This window comes from Mastigoproctus giganteus, chromosome 12, assembly GCF_048544385.1.
Source record: "Mastigoproctus giganteus isolate SK-2022 chromosome 12, ASM4854438v1, whole genome shotgun sequence".
In the NCBI taxonomy this organism is placed as follows: Eukaryota; Metazoa; Arthropoda; class Arachnida; order Uropygi; family Thelyphonidae; genus Mastigoproctus; species Mastigoproctus giganteus.
Window position 1 is genome coordinate 147,581,954 of NC_143586.1, and position 19,998 is coordinate 147,601,951.

The window sequence follows — 19,998 nt, forward strand, 5'->3', positions numbered from 1 at the left end:
GGACTAATGTTATTAGTGGAGTTCCACAGGGTGTGGTGTTGGGCCCACTGTTGTTTTGTATATTTATCAATGATATTGATGAAGGTATATCAGGCTTAGTATCGAAGTTTGCAGATGATACAAAAGTTGGCAGGGTTGTTAATGACAGTAAAGACAGTATGCTACTACAACAGGATCTAGAAAAGTTAGGCAGATGGGCTGAGAAATGGCAATTGAGGTTTAACATTGGCAAATGCAAAGTACTGCAAATGAATAGCAGTAATCAAAGAGAAACGTACCAAATGTGTGGTACTACACTCATGGAAGTGGAGAATGAAAAAGACCTGGTGGTAATTGTTACAGTCAGATATGAAATTCTCTTAGCAATGCAGATGAGCTGCCAGAGCAGGTCATGGAGTTTTGTCAGTGATATATAAGAATTTTGCTAGCAGAGACGAGGTGATTATCATTTTGTAGGGTCTGGAGGTCTCATTTTAGGAAGGATGTAGAGTTGCTAGAACGAGTACAGAGAAGGTCAATAAGACTGGTGAGAGGAACAAAAGGGTGCACTTACAAAGAAAGCCTTAAGTTCTGCAATTTGCAGCATCTAGAGACTAGGCACCTGTGAGGTGATCTGATTGAGGTGTATAAGGCCTTGAATGGTTTGAGCAGGCTCAGTGCTGATGGGATACTTCTGCTTGCTCAGATTAAGAACCTGAGAGTGCATAGATTCAAATTGAGGTAAGACTGTTGTAGAATAGATGAGTGCAAATTTGCCTTTAGCCAGCGATAGTTGATTGCTGGAACAGATATCTATCTGTTGTGGTAGTTGATAGCTTAAATGAATTTAAGGCTGAACTCGACAAACATTTGGATTGACTGGATGGGTGAATTGGGAAGGGGTTTTTTTTTTTTTTTTTTTTTGGCTGATGCTGTATAAATAAGCTTGCTTTCTTGCATCACATGCCTCAACTGATGCCAATGATACGAATTAATAGATGCAGTTTTCACCATCATGAAGAATAACTTAAAAAGTTTTGTTTTCCATGTCATGAATTCATATCAAACTAGTCACTGATTGAGATTCAGTTACTTATTGTTCGATGTTTAGAAATGATCAATCAAGTTTTACAACCTATTATGGAAAAGTTTAAGAAAACTAGTTTATTGTGTAATAATGGTAGCTGATGCCTTGAATGCCTGTCAAAGTTCAGGAGACACACATTTGACACAATATTGTCCAGTGAAGCTCAAGAAAGTCAATTCAACATGTTTTAGGAGAATTTCAAATTCTGAAATAAAAAGTATGTAATGAAAAGTAAAATAAAAAGTATGTAATGTCTTTCATAAATGGGTTTGATTATTAGCCTATAAAGTTCAAGCCTGTTTTGGGCTGTCATTCATTAACAAACACCCTATCAACCTTTGTATCATCTGAAAACTTCAACATTAAGCTTGATTTACCTTCATCAATATCTTTGATAAATATACAAAACAACAATGGGCCCAACACTGAACTCTGGGGGACTCCACTAAGAACATTAGTCCATGAAAAGCAGTGTCCATTGATTACCACTGTGTCTTTTCTCACTCAACCATCCTTTTATCCATTGTGGCAACTTGCCCTTAATGCCGTACTGCTCCAATTTGTACAGTAGTTTTCTCTGTGCAACAGTATTAAAAGCTTTCCTGAAATCCAAGTATATGGTATCAAAATTATTTGTTGCATCCAGTTTCTTTGTGACAACATCATAGTATCCAATCAAATTGGTCAGACAAGACTTCCCCTTAACAAACTCATGCTGTGTCTGAATTATTGCTGCAGTCTTGTCTAGATGATCCTGTAGTGCTTCTTTAACCAGCGATTCCATTATTTTACTCAGAACAGAAGTTCTGTAACTAATAACAGGTCTGTAATTACTCATATTGGAGATACATTTGCACATCTCCAGGCTGTGGGGAGTTCCCCTGAGTTCAATGATGCTCTCATAATTATGGCTAAGGGTTTTCTTACTTCCTTTGCTGCCACCTTTAATATAACTGGATAGATCCCATCCACCCCAGGTGTCTTTCTTATGCCAAACTTCAAAGTTATTACCGACAAACAGACAAGCATGTGAATTCTTAGCAACCATAGTGTAGCAGTTGAAGAAGACAACAGTTTCCTGTGAGTTTTTCTGATGAAGCATCATTTGAGATTTCAAGACATGTAAATCCTCAATGTTCACATATGGGGATCTGAAAACTCACATAGGGATGCATAAAAAAATGTTGTCGGTATGTTGTTTAATGGCACAATGGCTGCTAAGGCCATATTGTGCCTATAAAAAAAAAAGAAAAAAAAAATGTGTGATAGTCCAAAAGGTCAGTGTGTGTGTAGTGTGGGCATGATCAGATTGTTGATCAATTTTTTCCCTCTGCAAATCAGTTAATTGAACAATCTGTGTGGAACTTTTATAGAATTATGTGCTTCAATGACTGGAGGCATATCAGCCACATGTTCCCACCCTCCTACAATAAGATGGGGCCCTGCCTCATTGATATTTGCTGTAATTAAACACAGTGCATTTTCCCGAATTGCTGAATTTGTCATGGTGAACCTTGGTCACCTGACATGCTCTGCCTGATTTTTTTCTTGTGAAGTTTTGTTAAGGATAACATATTTGCAACAACAGTTCCTGGTTTTCCAAAGTTAAAGATAAAAATAATTGAAGTAATCTCTTTCATTTCACCTGATATGCTAAGAAATTAATGTTAATTATACATTTATTCAAAAGTTATGGCCTTTCCTAATAATAAACATTTTTTCAGAGATCCTTATATTTTCAGAATTAACATATTAGCGTGGAACATATTTATCTAATTATTATATGATGACATGCATCTGCCATGTTTAGGCATCATTTAAGTTTCATCGTGGTAGAGTACATGTGTGCTGTTGTTTTCATATTAATCATGAATTAACCATTTTAATCATTAATGATGAAAGTACAGCTACAGCTATTATTTTTGCATGTTTTTTTTTATTACAATATGTAACAAATTTTCAAAAAGTTTGTTTTTCTTCTGCATATCTTGGTGTTTCTTTATGAATTTTGCTATTTTGATTACAAATATGACTTTGATTTTTGCATTTCATTTAATGGTTTGTTTAGTATTAGTAGTGGCAAATAATGCAACAAAGCAAGCTTATAAAGCATCGGCCAGAAAAAATAAAAAATTCCCAAATCACCCAGTCATTCCCTCTAATAATTTTTCTAGTTTTTCATTGAATTTATTAAAACTACTCACTTATAAACAGATGGAAGTTTGTTCCAACAATCAACCACCTGCTGGCTGAGGACAAACTCCTGCACAGTTGTCCTGTAACCATCCTTCCTAGTTTGAATTTATGCCTCCTCTTGTGTAGTCTGAGCAAGAATGCCATCAGCATTGAGCTTCTCAATCCATTCAAGACCTTAAACATCTGTCAGATCGCCTCACAGAAATTTGTAGAACTGAAGCCTTTCTTGATAAGACCAATCTTTTGTTCTCTTCACCAATCTCATTGCCCTTCTCAGCACTGGTTCCAGCAGATCAACATCCTTCCTAAAATGAAGCCTCCAGACCTGTATGCAGTACTCAAGATGTGGCCTGAATATTGTCTTGTACAGTGGGATGATCACCTCCTTATCCCTGTTAGCAGAGTTCTTATATATCATTGATAAAATCCTATGAGCTGTCTTTGTAACCTGTCTGCACTGCACGCAGAACTTCATATCTGACTACACAATTACTTCCCCAGGTATTTTTCATTACTCACTACCCTGAGTATAGTACCACATAGTTGGTACATTAATTTGGGATTACTGCTATCAGTACCTTGCATTTTTTAACCCACGTCTCAAATTTTTTTTTTAGATCTTGTTGCAGTAGCTTACCCTGATTAATGTCATTAATCACCCTGGCAACCTTTGTATCATCTGCAAATTTAGATGTTAAGCCTAATGTACTTTCATCAATATCATTAATAAATATAAAAAACAACAATGGGTCCAGCACTGAACCCAGGGAGACTAATAACATTCATCCATGAAGAGAACAGCTTCCATTAATAACCACTCTGTATTCCCCCACTCATCTGTCCTTTTTTCCAGAGCAGCCCTTAATACCACACTGCTCCAAATTATACAACAATCTTTTATGTACAACAGTATCACAAGCTTTTTGAAATCCAAGTATGTAATATCATAATTATGTTTTGCATCCATTTCCTTTTGTTACTGTTTCATAGTATCCAGTCAGATTGATCAGACAAGATTGCCACTTACTAAATTCATGCTGTGACTGCAGTATAACTACCTTCCTGTCTAGCTGGTCCTGCATTACTTCTTTAACCAGTAACTGTATTATTTTTCCTGAAACAGAAGTTAAGCTGACTTATCTGTAATTACTCATGTCACCTTTTGATCCTTCTTTCTTCTTTGTGAATTGTGGATACATTTGCACATCTCCAGTCCATAGGGACCTCTCTCAAATCCAAAAATGCTCTCATAATTATGGCTAAGGATTTGCTTACCTCCTTTGCTGCTTCCTTTAATATAACTGAATAGATCCGCATACATCCGAGGTGCCTTTTTTACATTTAGCTTCAGTGAATTCTCTTCTGCTTTCCTCTCAGTTACTAATTCATTTGGCACCCTGTTAGATTTTGATTAACTTATGGCATTCCTTGCCCTAAAGAATTACGCATGTGTGAATGTAGATGCAAAATACCTATTCATTTTGCGATTAACTTGAGAAGTGTCATTAACAGTTAAACCATTGACATCAAATGGCACAATGTGATTCAATGCCCTCCTTCTGTTGTTAATATAAGCATAGACGTTTTTTGCTGCTGTCCTTTGCATTCTTTGTCAAAGACTTACTGTAATCTGACTTAGCTTACCTAACCTCCTTTGTGACTTGATTACAGACTAGTTTATATCTACCCTGGCCTTCTGTATCACCCGATAATATATATATATTCCACACATTTTTCTTCTCTGCCACAAGCCCCATCACTGTATCCTGACACCTTGAACAGTATTTCTTAGTTGGTATGAAAAGCCTAGTAGCTTCTATTATTATTTTACTGAATGCGTCCCATTTGGAATTTACTGTTGGTACAACTGCATAGAATTTAAAAAGTGTCTGGGAGCACTGTAGTCACCAGGGCCGTGCCGAACCATTTTAGTACCTGAGGCAAGAATGAAAAATTGCGAGCTACCCTAAAAAAAAAAAAAAAATTAATAAAAAAAAAAAAAAAAAAACATTTAAAATACATTTCTGGTGCACATTTTAATAAAAATAAAAGGATGACAAAAATTGCTTTTTCCTGCATTCACCACCACTAAGTTTTTTTTTATGCTATTTTTACTAGAAAACAAATTTTAATTTATCAAATAAATTTATTGTATTTAATTAATTTCAAATATACCCAAATGCTTCCCTCGTAATTAAATTGCATATCTTCCGTAGGGGTAGAGCATTTATGCTTGACGGCGTCAACAATAACTCTGCCGGGACGCAAGTAATTGAAGTTATAAAAATGACAACCATTGGTGGTGCCCCCAGATAGCACTGGCACACAGAGCTCGGTATCTGTACAGTGGCACAACAAAGATTTTCGTCTTGCAAAAGCAAGATGATAAATGGATTATAATAATAAAAACATAAAATTGAAAATGTTGGCAATTATTTAATCTTTCTTTTGGTGCCCCTTTCAGCTTCTAATCTGAGGCAAGAGCCTCGTTCGCCTCGCCCTCGGCATGGCTCTGGTAGTCACCTGTACAGCAGCAAATGCTCTTCCCTTAACCTTTGACAGTGGTTTACTTTAAGTAAATCCCATGTCAGTACACTGTGATCACTGCCACCCAGTAGGTCCTTTACCTGTAGATTCTTAATGCATGAAGAATCACTACTGATTACCAGCTCAAGAGCATTGCTTCCTCTTATTGCCTCTTGAACATGCTGCTGTAATAAACAGTCATCCAGTAAATCCACAGGAGTTTGCTTGTTCGTGCGTGACCAACCTTCAAGTTCCGGTATCTGGAAAGTTAATATCCCCTATTATAAGAGATTCTGATTTACTTACCAACTTTATTTCTCTGTATTGTTGTTTCTTATGGTCATTAGGTCTATAACACATCCTATTCTGATTTTTGTTTTCCCCATGCTTATGTCACACCAAACTGGCTCAACTCGACTGGATGCACTTCCTTAGATTTAATATGCTTCTTAATTAAGATCATAACCCCTCCCTCCTGTCCTGTCTTTTCTATACACATCGTACTCCTCATATTCAAATTCTTCATCCCTTATGTCTGAATGGCACCATGTCTCCGATATCCTTGCATCTACATTTGATGACTTAATCAGCACTTCAGATTCATCAAATTTATTTACTATGCTTCTGGCACTAGTGTACAATAAGTATACATGCACCTGTTCTTACCATTAGTTACCCTAACACAGCCCATGTATTTACTTGGTCCATGATGAACCAACAGCAGGGCTTGAAATCCCCAATATAATGCTTTCCAGGCTGAGCATTTTTTAGTAGAAGCACTCTCACCCCTGCCTGTGACTCTAGTTAATCTGTTGGTCTGTTTATCCCCACCCAAGCTAGCAGTTTTCCAACCCACCAATCACTGCCTGAATAGAATCAGGAAATATTCTTGCACCCCTTCTATTTAAGTGTATCCATCCCTGTAAAAACAGTCTCTTCTGTGTTAACTAGCACAGACGACTCTGAGAAAAATCCTACCCTACGAGCTTTGCACCATCTCTCCAGGGCTGAATTGATTGACAAGGCTCTGAACATATACTCCTTCCTATTGCTTCTCAGCAGAATTGCAGATAATTTCATAATCATTCCAAACTCATAACTTTTTTCCCAGTAGTGCCCTGTACTTGTTTAAAATATTCACGTTTCAAAATGAAAAATTCGAAATCAGGGACTTATCAGTCACACAATTATGCAGTTCAGCTGGTTCAAGCTGTCATGGAATTTTAATTTCAATGAGCAGATGAAAATTTGTGGCAATCTCATTGTTATGAGATTGCCACAAATTGATCAATGATCAATTGTTCCTAGAATCAATCCTTGCTGTAGATTAGTATTGGCATTTTTGCTATGACTCACTAACAGAGCATGAATAATTGACTTGGTAATTGTCTCATTCATCATTAAAAAAAAAAAAAATGAAGGGGGGGGGGTATTGTGGTTTTATGCATTGTGAATACATTACTCAAGGTGCCACCATGAGTAAGGAAAGGTACATAGACAGACAGTTTATACAAAAGATCAGAAGTTGTTGCACACACTCCTCCCATTTCACACGCAATAAGGGCTTGTTAAACACAATGCTGTTGTTACCACATCATCCTTGCTCGTCTGAAGCATGCGAATTTTTTCATTTTGTGAAAAAGAAACATTTTCGTTTAAAGAAGGGGGGGGGAAACAAGAGGTTATAGGTACAATTCAAGATACTCTTTGTGTTATCCAGCTGGGACAGTTCTGGAACTGCTACCAGCAATTGTACCAATGGTGACAGAAGTGCATTACTGCTCAAGGAGAGTACAGATAACCCTCGTATAACATGGTAGTTAGGTTCCTTTAAAATTTAATGTAATAAATAAGATTCTAATTGCTCAACTAACTTTATTCCTTTCTGTATACTTTTTAGAGTAAAATTTGGAAGTTCAGAATTTTCATCTGCGATGTCATCCTCTTAATTGATTTGATTTGCCTCCGATGCCATTTCCACCAAATCCACTTCGCCAGCCTCTTTTCTACTAGTAATTCTTGAATGTCTTCAGTAATCGTATTTTTTTTTTTTTATACAATAATCAGCGACTATTGTCTGTGTTCAAATTGCATGTGTTCTGAGGTTGATTTTCTATTTTTCTGGAAGAAAAAGCCATGCTACCCTTGCCTGAAACTGACTAACTCAGCCATGTTGTGAAAAAGACTCATAAAAATTCCTCCCACATCAACAGGATTCGAACTTAGGTCTTTTCCACCCAGTGTGGGGATGATGGTGATTCTACGAACTGCTACTCGCGAGGGCTTCTGTGGTCATATCATCAAAACCTTCCCCTCCTACAGACTTAGCAAGTTCTACTATCGCACGGATTCCATTTTCTGTTGGTTAAACTATATTTCCTGAATGAACTGACTCTGGCCGTACATTTTTCCAACACGCATTTAATGTTGACTGTTTTACTTTGAGCAATAAAGCTATGATTCTGATATAGTCCACAAAATGTTTCCATGCCTCCATCACTTCAATTTTCTATCATTTCAATTCAGAATCAATTTTTTCCAAAATCAGTTGTAACGATTTTGTGATGTAATGAGTTTCAAAGGTAGATATAATGCCTTGATCTAATTAAAGAAGTTGTACTGGTTGTAGGAGCATTACTTCAACATTTAGATCAAATCTTTTGGATGGCCTGGCATGTTATCCAATAGTACTAAAACTTTGAAATCTAGGTTTTTCCACAAATTCAATAGCACAGAACCTAACACCGGGATTTCCCAACAAAGTAAAATACGGGGATTTCTCATTTTTTTTTTTTTTTTTTTTGTGTGTGTAATGATTAGTGATTAGAAAGCGGGGATTCACAAAAAAGAATGGAAATGTTGAAAAATGACATCCAACATAGTAGCAGTTTTTCCCTGCACAAAAGCTCAAAATTACCATGTTAGAGCGAAACCATATTATAATAAAAGTACCATGTTGTGCAAGGATTGCCGCACTTTATCAATCAAGTTAGAGCGAAACCTTGTTGTAGAAATACCGTGTTATATTGCCTGTACTTGAGTGTGTGCAGGTGTCTCTAGGCTTAATTATGTTTAGCATGCGATTCCAAGAAATTTTATTGTACCCTGTAGAAAGGTACCTTGCATTTTCATTTAACTTGAAAATTGAATTTCAGTTTCAGTCACTATTAATTTCTTATAAATAATTGAAAATTCAAGAATTTACTAACAACCAATATGAGTTGTTCTGTAATGATAATAGTAATTTCAGTTTTACAGTACTTTCAAATTGTTTTGTAGTTTTTTTCACACCTTGTGCCTCATAAAGAATACTAGGACTACATTGCTGCTTGATTTCATTAATGAGTTTGCAGTTGAAAAACACTTTGATCAGCAAAAAAATGGTTAAGGTAGAAAAGTTTGCCATATTTTATCCAATGTAGCACTGCATATTTATATAACATAAAAGCTTTAGTATTCATGTGCTCAAGTTTGCATCAAGGGTGTGTAAACTACAAAAGAACAAAGTTGACTTCTGTGTTTTTTTTTTGTTTTTTTTTCCCGCAAGTAAAATGTATACTTATAATTGAATGTTATTTGCGACGTTTTTATTCAGGCTACCAAAATACATTTTGGACAGCATTTTTAAACTTTTCACATCAAAGAAATCAGTTTATCATCTTATTTCTTCTGCACAACAGATGTCAATGATAAGAAGTGCTCTAGATAAATTTAATACACAAAAAAACAGATTCATATTGTGTTTTTTGTGTATTACATTTTATTTACTGATAAAAAGGAACACACGAAGTACAGTAAATCCCCGCTATTCGCGGTCACTGATTTAATATAAAATGAAACCTACCCGGTCAAAACAGCGCTCAGTGGTTGGGGAAGAGGGGTGACAAAACCCCGACGTGGATGTTTCTCGCTAATCCTTGTTCAGTATGTGTTATGCGCTTGTCATGGAAGGTTTCGTCGTTTGCGTTTAATTTATATGCTTATAAATTTATCAATTTATAAATTGATATGCTTACAAAAGTGATAAATCTACCGTTTTGCAGTGTAAAACATACTTTTTCGAGTGTGTTAATGGAAGAAAGTGACTTTATTGTGGACAAGTTCTTTCTAACCCGTACAAAAATATGGCTAAGAATAACAAGGGAAATGTGAAAAGATGAAAGAAGGTGATGACATTAGCAAATAAAATTGAGTTATTAGACAAAATTTCTAATGGTGAAAGTGTCTTCTCAGTGGCAAAACATAAAATCAATGAGTCAACGGTACAATCAATCTAGAAATCGGAAGAAAAAAATCCACTGTAGTGTCCCTGAAAACGCGCTAATTGCTTCAAAAATTTGCTCTGTAACTCGTGATGTTAAATTAGAAAAAACGGAAAAGGCTTTAAATCTGTAGATAGAAGACCGAACTCAAAACAAAATTCCGTTAAGTTCACTCATCATTCGTGAAAAGGCAAAACTCCTTTATCAACACTTTAGCGAAACTGGTGATAGCACTGGCGCGATAAGTTTTTTAGCTAGCAAAGATGCTGGTTTGAAAGATTTGTTTGAAATTTCTAATAAATATTACATTTAATATTAAATTGTTTCTTATTTTCATTTCGATGCCATATGCTTGCATTTCACTATGTACTGTCTATGTACATAGTCATATTATGAAGGTACATATAATACATACATAGACAAAATTTTAGACTAGTTTTTCTTATATATTTCATACTTTGGAACGGAACCCCTTTATTACTATGGGAGCCATAACTCAGTATTTGCGTTTTCGGTATTCGCGGCATTTCTCAGTAACGTAACCCCGCCGAATAGCGGGGGGTTTACTGTATATCGATATTCGTTTCTGTTGGAGCAGTGCTTTCTCTTTACAGTGCCATAGTATGATATCAAGGGTAATTTATGTTGAAGGGCTTCCATGATCTGAGATTGATATACTTAGTAGCAATGCTGCGTACAAATTGAGGCTATGCCTTCCTTGTATAATTATGTTTTATAGATCTCTTGTAGCATGAAGTGTTTGTCCTAAATTGAACTGTTATATTTAATTATATAACTCTAAATATTTAAAATGTAATATTTTCATGTCTGTTTCATATATTGGAATTTCTTTTTTCTTAGATTTTTTTTCCTGCCTTGAGTAAGAATCTGTGGATTTCAGGAACTAAAAATGGCAGCTGTAGTAGTGAGCCTCCTATTCCTTTCTATCCTTTAAAACCTAATGAATCAGTAACTGTCAAGAGAGCAAGGCTATTATATCAGAGTAGGAAGAGAGGTATGCTGGAGAATGATCTAATTCTTAGGTGAGTTGTTAGTGGTATTTTCTCAAACTATGGAGATAAATCTGATTCCTGTAATGACCAACACATGCCAATCTGATTCCTGTAATTAATGACACAATCAAATTATTAATATTATTTCTACAGCCTTTTAAACTGAAATCTAGAATTTGAATGCATACCTACATCCTTTTACTACAGATTTCAGTTTGGGTTAGCATTAACAGTGAAAAATGATTCAAGAAAGCAAACTTATACAGCATCAGCAAAAAAAAAAAAAAAACACCTTACCATTTCACCTATTCATTCCCTCCAGTATTTGTATAGTTCTTCCTTGAATTTATTTAAGCTATCAACTTCCACAATAACAGATGGAAGTTGATAATGGAAAACTGCTTCACATCTATTCTGCAACCATCCTTCCTCAATTTGAATTTGTACCCCCTCCCCCCCCGATGTGTGATCTGAGTAAGAGGAAGACTTCCATAACCATTGAGCTTGCCCAAGCCAGTCAAAGCCTTAAACACCTCAATCAGATCATCTCGCAGGTGCCTAGGCTGCAATTTGCAGAACTGAAACCTTTCTTGGTAAAAGCACCTCTTTGTTCTCCTAACCAATCTAGTTGCCCTTCTCTATACTCATTCCAGCAGGTCCACATACTTCCTAAAATAAGGCCTACAGACTTTTATGCAGTACTCAATATGTTACCTGACCATTGCCTTATACAGTGGGATAATCACCTCCTTATTCCTGCTAGCAAAATTGCTGTATATCATTGACAAAACCTCATGAGTTGGCCTAACAGCCTATCTGCATTGTTGAGAGAACTGCACAATTACCCCCAGGTATTTTTCATTTTGCAGTATTGTGAGTATACACAGTTGTGTATGTTACTCTGGGGGTTACTGCTACAGATGTGCAGTACTTTGCATTTATCAATGTTAAACTTCAATTGCCATTTCTCAGCCCATTTGCCTAACTTTTCTAGATCCTGTTGCAGTAGCATACCATCATTACTGTCATTAACCACTCTGGCAACCTTTGTATCATCTGCAAATTTGGACATTAAGCCTGATATGCTTTCATCAGTATCATTGATAAATATAGAAAATAACAATGGGCCAACACTGAAAACCCTGGGGGGGGACTCCATTAATAACATTAGTCCACAAAGAACAATGTCCATTGATTATCATGCTCTTTGTCTTCTCCCATTCTTTTATTTATAGCAGCAATTGTCCTTAATTCCACACTGCTCCAGTTTGTAAACCACTCTTTTAATATGCAACAGTATCAAAAGCTTTCCTGAAATCCAAGCATATAATATCAGAATTATTTTTTTGCATCCAGTTTCTTTGTGATCACATCATGGTATCCAATCAAATTGATCAAACAAGATTTCCCCTTAACAAATCCTTGCTGTGTCTGAAGTATAAATTGAGGCCTTGTCTAGATGATCCTGCATTACTTCTTTTACCAGTGACTCCATTATTTTTCCTGGAAGAAAAGTTAAACTAACAAGTCTAATTACTCATGCCACCCTTTGATCCCCTTTTGTGAATTGGGGATAGATTCACACATCTCCAGTCCATGGGGGCCTTCTGAATCTAAGAATGCAAGAAAGACTCTCTCATAATTATGGCTAAGGGTTTCCTTACTTCCTTGGCTGTCTCCCTTAAGATAATTGGGTAAATCTGACCACCCTAAGCACCTTTCTTATGTTTAACTTCAACACTTTCTCTTCCCCTTTCCTCTCAGTTCTTACAAAATCATTTATCTCCCTATTAGAGTGATAAACTTCCGGCCTCCCCTTCCCTAAAGAATTCCTCATGTGTGAATGTAAATGCAAAATACCCATTCAGTTTTTCAGCAACCTGAACAGTATCATCACCAATCAAACCATCGATATCGAGTGGATCAATTTTGATTCATCGCCTTCCTTTTAGTTCTTTACATAAGTAAAGAAGTCTGATTTTTTTCTTTGCAACCTTCACCAAAGATTTTTCATAATCTGCCTTCACTTGCCTGAGCTCCTTTGTGACTTGATTATAGACTAATTTATTTCTACCCTAGGCTTCTGCATTGCCCAGTATGCATCCCATGCATTTTTCTTTTCTGCCACGAGTTTCATCATTTCATCTGACATCCATTTAGGCATATACCTTGAAAAGTATTTCTTAGTTGGTATGGAATGCCTAATAGCTTCTATGATTAATTCTTTGAACACTTCCCATTTAATTGCTAATGATAACATCATCAGTTGCTCCCACTGTAATGCCCTACAGATGAACATGTTCCAATTTTTTGGCACTTTTTTTTTTTTTTTCAAATTTCAGTTGTGTTAATTGAATAAGGGTCATTTAATTCATTCTCTATTCTTATACATTACAAAAGCTTTTACTCACTTTACTCTGTACTGCTTCATTCTGATGTATTGTCCTGCAGATGTTGTCACCTTTAGTCAGTTGTATACTCTTTATTTCAGTTAAAAACCCTGTGGTCTAGTTCACTTATTTTTAAGTTTAGGGCATTTATTTTGGAATTTTTTTGCTATGTTTGGGCTGAAATTTTTGAATTTGATGTTAAAATTAGACTAAGTGTTACCGCTTATAATTCGATTTATAAATTTAAAATTTTTGCCTAATCAGCTGCTTTTTTTCTGATTGGGAAAGTTGTATCCCATCATTGGTTTAGTCAAAAAATGTCATGAATGTACTTCTAAAATGAATGTAAGCTGATTTTATTTGATTAAAAAATCAAATGATGTATGTTTTCCCTTCAGTATGTGTGTGTTTGTCTGAACCAGCTGTACAATTGCAGTTGTACCATGATTCCTCACATTACAACCATTATATTATTATTTTGATTTCTTTAGATAAAATCAATTTATGTTCATTTCAGAAGTAAAATGGTTGTTTTTACACTAAACTGAAGATAAGGAACAACCTTTTTATTGAGAAAAAAAGGATTTGATTAAGCAAAATTTAAATTTAAAAATTGTAAATCTAAATGGTTACACTTAGTTGAATTTTAACGTCAAATTCAAAAATTTCATCTGAATATGACATAAGGTCCAGTGAACCTAAAGCTTGTTGGCCTCTCATCAGTGGGCAAGTAGGTGCCCAGAGGTATAACCAGCAACAACCAAGTTGTGACTTATTTGCACAATATGAGACCACTAATGGCATAGGCTGCCGTAGCCTAGTGGTCAGGCGTGCGGGTGCATAAGTACACGTGCCTTGAGCGGGGTTGAAGCCCGTGACTGCTGAATACGGTGCTGTTTCTTGTAAACTCCTCTGACCTTTTGGTCGTCCCAAAGTATAAACAGAAAATTTAATAATTTAGGGCAGGAGGCCTCAAACTATGTAAAATTCAAACCATGGCATTAATTAGTGCATTTGTGTTATTACTGTATAGTTGAATTTTTTAGGCAAACTAAAGTTGTACATTGGCATCATTATTGTAACATCTCATATTGTGAAATACTTCCAGGTTAATTTGATTGTAAGGGGTGGGCTATAGCCCCTACCTCTGCTGCACTCAAGTATCTGACAAATCACTTTAGGCATAATCAGGGGTGTGTTAGAGGAGCTTGTTTGAGTCACTTGTTAAATTTTTGGGGATTATCTGAGTCCCTTATTAAAAATTGATTTGTAGACATTTCACAGACTGCTTTAACTAGGGATGACTCTTAGTTGAAATTCTTCTCAAATGAGTCCCTTGTTGACAAATCGACAGGATATCATGTAAAAAGAGGGGTCTGTCAGCAGCATGGTCTGATGATGGGTATCGGTAAGATACTCAAAACATCACCTTAATGTATAGTAATTTAGGTGAATAGCCTAATATAGACTATATTATTAATTTTATGTAGTATAAGAGTGGTATTAATAATAACCTTATATATTTTTAATTAAATATAATGAATTCATATATTTGGTTAGTCTTTAAAGGAATGAACATTATGTATACATTGTAGAATAAATAAATTAGTGTAGTCATTTTTAAAAAAAATCTTTTCATAAACTGTTAATATTGTTGAATACCGTTTTTGTTTAATTTTCTTTGTTTTGCTTTTTTGTTGACTACACTTCTTTCTTTCCATAGCACATTTGCAAGTAAATATTTGGGTTCATTTAATGAAAGTCAGCTGAATCTCTATGACAAACTAATAAATCTGCCTTCAAATGACTGGGATATTTATTACTGGGCTACAGGTATGATTATAATAATATTTTATGCTGTAATTTTACATTGAAAATGCCATCTAATATTTTGAATTCCGATGCTATTATCTTTCAGATTCTTAGAAATGAAACAGAATTGTTCATTGAATTAGTCTGTTATTTATAGATATTTTTAGAAATTTTGTAGGTGTCCCAAAGAATTATTTTCAGAATAACATTATTTCATGGTTTAGAGCCCATTTTAAGATGTAGAAAAGTATATTTTCAGCTTCGACCACAAACAGTTATAATTTCCTACAGACTGAATTGGTATAGATGTACTGAAGTGGTTTGTTAGGTGTCAAGAATATCTACTTCAGTTTATTCACCTATACATCCTCACAGCTTTAATTCCCATTTCTTACCATTTTGTCGTATCTCATTGAAATTCCATCGGTCTTTACTGGCCTTACTGTTTAATGCATTTTTTTTAATGTAAATGACAATGCACGTTTCCATGGATCCCATAATGGGTGCATTATGGGATCCATGCATTTTGCTACAATAAAATTCTGAAATACATGGAGGTCTTTGCCACAATATCATTTGCTCACATCTATCTGTACATGGGAGAAAACTCATGAATGGCAATTTATGCAGAACCTCATGAAAACTTTAGGGTTTTGATATTATACAGAGTGGACATGTCAGTTTTCCAAGAAGAGGTGCAATTTACTAAGAGATAAAATATAAAAAACAGTTTTAACAATTCATTTAAATGCCATAAATAACACCATGTAAATTTAATGGTAATAAACTAATGTGGCCATGAGATTGATTTGGATATAAATTATGCAAATTATTTCTTGTTAAACTAACATATGGTTCACTCTGTATGTTCAGCATATCAGTATGCACAATCTGTAGTTCATATTTTAGGTGGATAATCAGTTTAATTGCTAAAATCAGAGACAAAACCAATACCCCAGTGAGAACAGCTAGAGAAAAGTAATTATTTTTACTTTGATTAGTTATATAGATACTGCCTAAATTAGTACAGTGATTTTTAGTAAGGTAATCTGAAGTCCATCCCTGCAAAGTACAACTTTTCAAGAATTCAAGTGAGTGTTGTTCAGTTGTTTGCAAGGAGTCTGTTAGAATTTTCAGGGATGGGAGTCAAATTTTGAAATTGGTAATGTACAACAAGGTGCATTTTCATTTAAGATTCTGTAGTTTTATGAGGTTCTGCTGTATATCCTGTTCTTTTCACTGTGAACTCTATTGCTAACCAGCATAATGGTAGGAAAATGCTCCTGAAAAACCAAAATTTCCAAAAAACCAGTTCTAGTGTAAGTCCGTTAGTATTTTGCTATGGATTATGGTGCTTATCAATGTTTTGGTAGTATTGTTTATGTGATGGACATTTAGTTCATTTTAGTGTAGTATTGTTCTGTTGTAAGTTTCATTTTGTTTTGAAAATACAAATATGTATTATTTTATGTTGAGAGACTTTTAAATACCTCTTATATAATCTCTTTTATCTTTTTAATCAGTTTTTTTTTTTTTTTTTCAGCATTTTTTGTTAATAGTTGATTTCCACTTTAATGAGATAGATAGAGAGATATTGTCATCATTTAATCTTAATTCATACTGTTTAAAGCTGAAAATTATTCCTCAGATTATTTATTTGGTAGTATTCAGTGTAGTTATCACACCTGAGTTTATATTATATTATCTTATATTATATATCATATTATATTATCCATCATGACAAAAATTAGTCCCTTATTTATCTTTCTTTGTATTAGGTATTAAAGAAACACCACCTGAGTTTCAAAATGAAATAATGGATTTGCTGAGAAAACATACAAAAAATGAAAAGAAGGAAAGTCGCATTTCTCAGCCTGACCTATACTAATGGCTTTTGCAAATAGTAAAGGTATTAAATGAATTTCTGCATTTATACCATAGTTTAATATTTATGTATATTCTTAGGTAGTATGAATCAGAGCTGTAATACTCAATATGTTCTACGTTGATAATAATATTAGTAAATTAATAAGAGGAGTTTACCTCAATATAGTACGTGGAACACTTCCGTATGATACCCTCCAGAAATTAAAACGGAAAAAACGAAAAAATCGACAACTTACCGGTACATTAAAGTAAAATATAAATAATTAAAGTAAAATATAAATAATTAAAGTAAAATATAAATAATTAAATAATCAATTTAACACAATTCAAAATCAATTCAAAACAATTAAAATTCAAATTAACGCAATTAAAAGAATCTAACGAAAAGATTCGTTAGATTCTTTTCATTGCGTTAATTTGAATTTTAATTGTTTTGAATTGATTTTGAATTGTGTTAAATTGATTATTTAATTATTTATATTTTACTTTAATTATTTATATTTTACTTTAATGTACCGGTAAGTTGTCGATTTTTTCGTTTTTTCCGTTTTAATTTCTGGAGGGTATCATACGGAAGTGTTCCACGTACTATATTGAGGTAAACTCCTCTTATTAATTTACTAATATTATGTATATTCTGTACAAAATGTCTTACTTATTAGATTACTGTAAATAAAACACTTGCTTAAATTCTATAAAAGCCTTGAGTACATATCTCACTTGTTTTTTTTTCCCCCTTTTCTTCTGACAGCTCTTTCAAATTTCAATAAACTTATAACACTTTAGTTGCACAAACCAGTTAACAGATACAGTTATTTAAACAGTCATTAGAGGAAAACTTCTCATTTTCATTGCTAGTAGTAATGATTTTTATAAAAATGTATATAACCTGATATTACTACAAGTAAAATTATAGAAAGTACCACATTAAATATTAAAACTGAATGAAATTGACTAGATAAATGTTCAGTATATATAGTAAAAAAACAGCCACCTTTTCTTGAAAAATAAAAATGCACACACATGGGTATAAAATCCTGAACCTAACTTCAAACTGTAAATACCATGTTGTGTAATGCGTTTGTGTTTGTCTAATGCAGATGTTCCCACAATGTGGGCCATATCACCCCCCCCCCCCCAGGGACACTTGTTTTTGTGGGTGGGATATTTTTTTTTTTTTTTTTTTTTTATATATATATATATATATATAAAGCACTTTTTTAGCAAAGTATAAATTGTCTTATTATGGGTGATTTTACTTTTCCTCTAATTGATCGGAGCAAATGGGAAGGAAACTCGACATGGCAGACAATTTTTAAATCAACTAGATGATTGTTATTTGTATGTCAGGGAAAGTACTAGGGAAAAGAATATTCTAGACCTGATCATCACCCATGAACCAGATGACATAATAGGGCTGACAGTACAGGAACCAGTAGCAGGAAGTGATCATGGAGTTCTACGATGGATGACGAAGAGAGAGGTAGTAGTAGTTAAAGGCAAAGGAATGGAATATAATTTCAGAAAAGGAAATTACGACAGCTTAATTTACTACATGGCCTCTATTAACTGGGTAGATATCTCACAGAGAGCGAATACAATTGAATTATGGTATACCTTTAAAACGTTAATCATAGAAGCCTTGAATGCGTATATACCATTAAAAAATACTCCACGAGGAGGATTCCAAGTTGGATGAATAATGAAGTTGCCAAATTACTTGGGCAGTAAAAGACAGGCGCCTCTGTAGCCAGGTGGGAAGGAGCAGCAGTGCGTAGCACACGCTTCTTGATTAGACCAGGGTTCGAGCCTGTCACCACCAAATACGGAGGATGCGGAAAGGTCAGGGAATGACACCGCATTTCCCGGAGCAATATGGCCTTAGTTGCTAATGCTCCTAAAAACCAAATAACAAGTAAAAGACAGCATGGAAAAGTTACAGAGCAATAAAAAGTGCTGACGCCTGTAACAACTACAAATTGATCTGTAATAATGCCACAGAAAAAGGTTAGGCTGGCAAAGAGAGCGAAGAGTGGGGATAAGGAATTTTTCACATGTATGTGCAAAGAAGAGAAGGACAAACCAGATTGGTCCCTTATCTAATGGATGTGGGATAGTATTAGATACCCCAACTAATGTTGCAGTGAACTCAATAGTTACTTGGCATCGATGTTTACAGAAGAAAAACCCTTTATGTCAATGAGAAATTATAGGAGTGAAGTTGAACAATATGTAATTAATGATATTGAAATTTCACATGATTATTTAATGAAAAAACTTGTGTGCCTAAAGGTGAGTAAGGCTCCTCCCGCGGTTGATGGCATATACCCATTAATTTTAAAGGAGGCGACAAGTTGGTACATTGAACCATTGCAGCTAATTATGAGAGCATCACTTAACTCAGAAGAGATTCTGTTGGATTGGAAAAGTGCCAGCGTATCTCCAATACATAAGGGTGGTTCTAAGAGTAGTTGGAAATTACCGACTGGTCAGTCTAACTTCAGTAGTAGGGAAAATCATGGAGGTAAGGTACTACATATGGAAAGCAGTAAACCGAGAGTAACGTATCAACTGTATGGTACCACACTGACAGAATGAAAAGGACCTGGGGATAATTGTGCAGACAGATATGAAGTTTTCTGAGTAGTGCAGACGGTCTGCAAGAGTAGCTCATGGTGTCTTGTCAATGATATACAGGAATTTTGCTAGCAGGGAAAAGGAGGTGATTATCTCTTTGTACAAGTCTGGAGGCCTCATTTTAGGAAGTATATAGAATTGCTTGAGCGTGTACAGAAAAGGACAACAAGATTGGTGAGGAGAATGAAGGGATCCTCTTACGAAGAGAG

General features: G+C 34.8%; 1 protein-coding gene across 1 annotated transcript in view; it reads left to right on the plus strand.

The window, feature by feature from the left end:
* Window positions 1-19,998, plus strand: part of LOC150077499 (succinate dehydrogenase assembly factor 2-B, mitochondrial-like) — a 52,034-nt gene that overhangs the window by 8,017 nt on the left and 24,019 nt on the right. Inside the window, exons 2-4 of the mRNA XM_090386285.1 lie at window positions 10,912-11,093; window positions 15,177-15,286; window positions 17,044-17,174. Of these exons, the coding sequence (XP_090242411.1) occupies window positions 10,912-11,093; window positions 15,177-15,286; window positions 17,044-17,153 (402 nt within the window). The 3' untranslated portion in view covers window positions 17,154-17,174. The remainder of the gene's footprint in view (window positions 1-10,911; window positions 11,094-15,176; window positions 15,287-17,043; window positions 17,175-19,998) is intronic.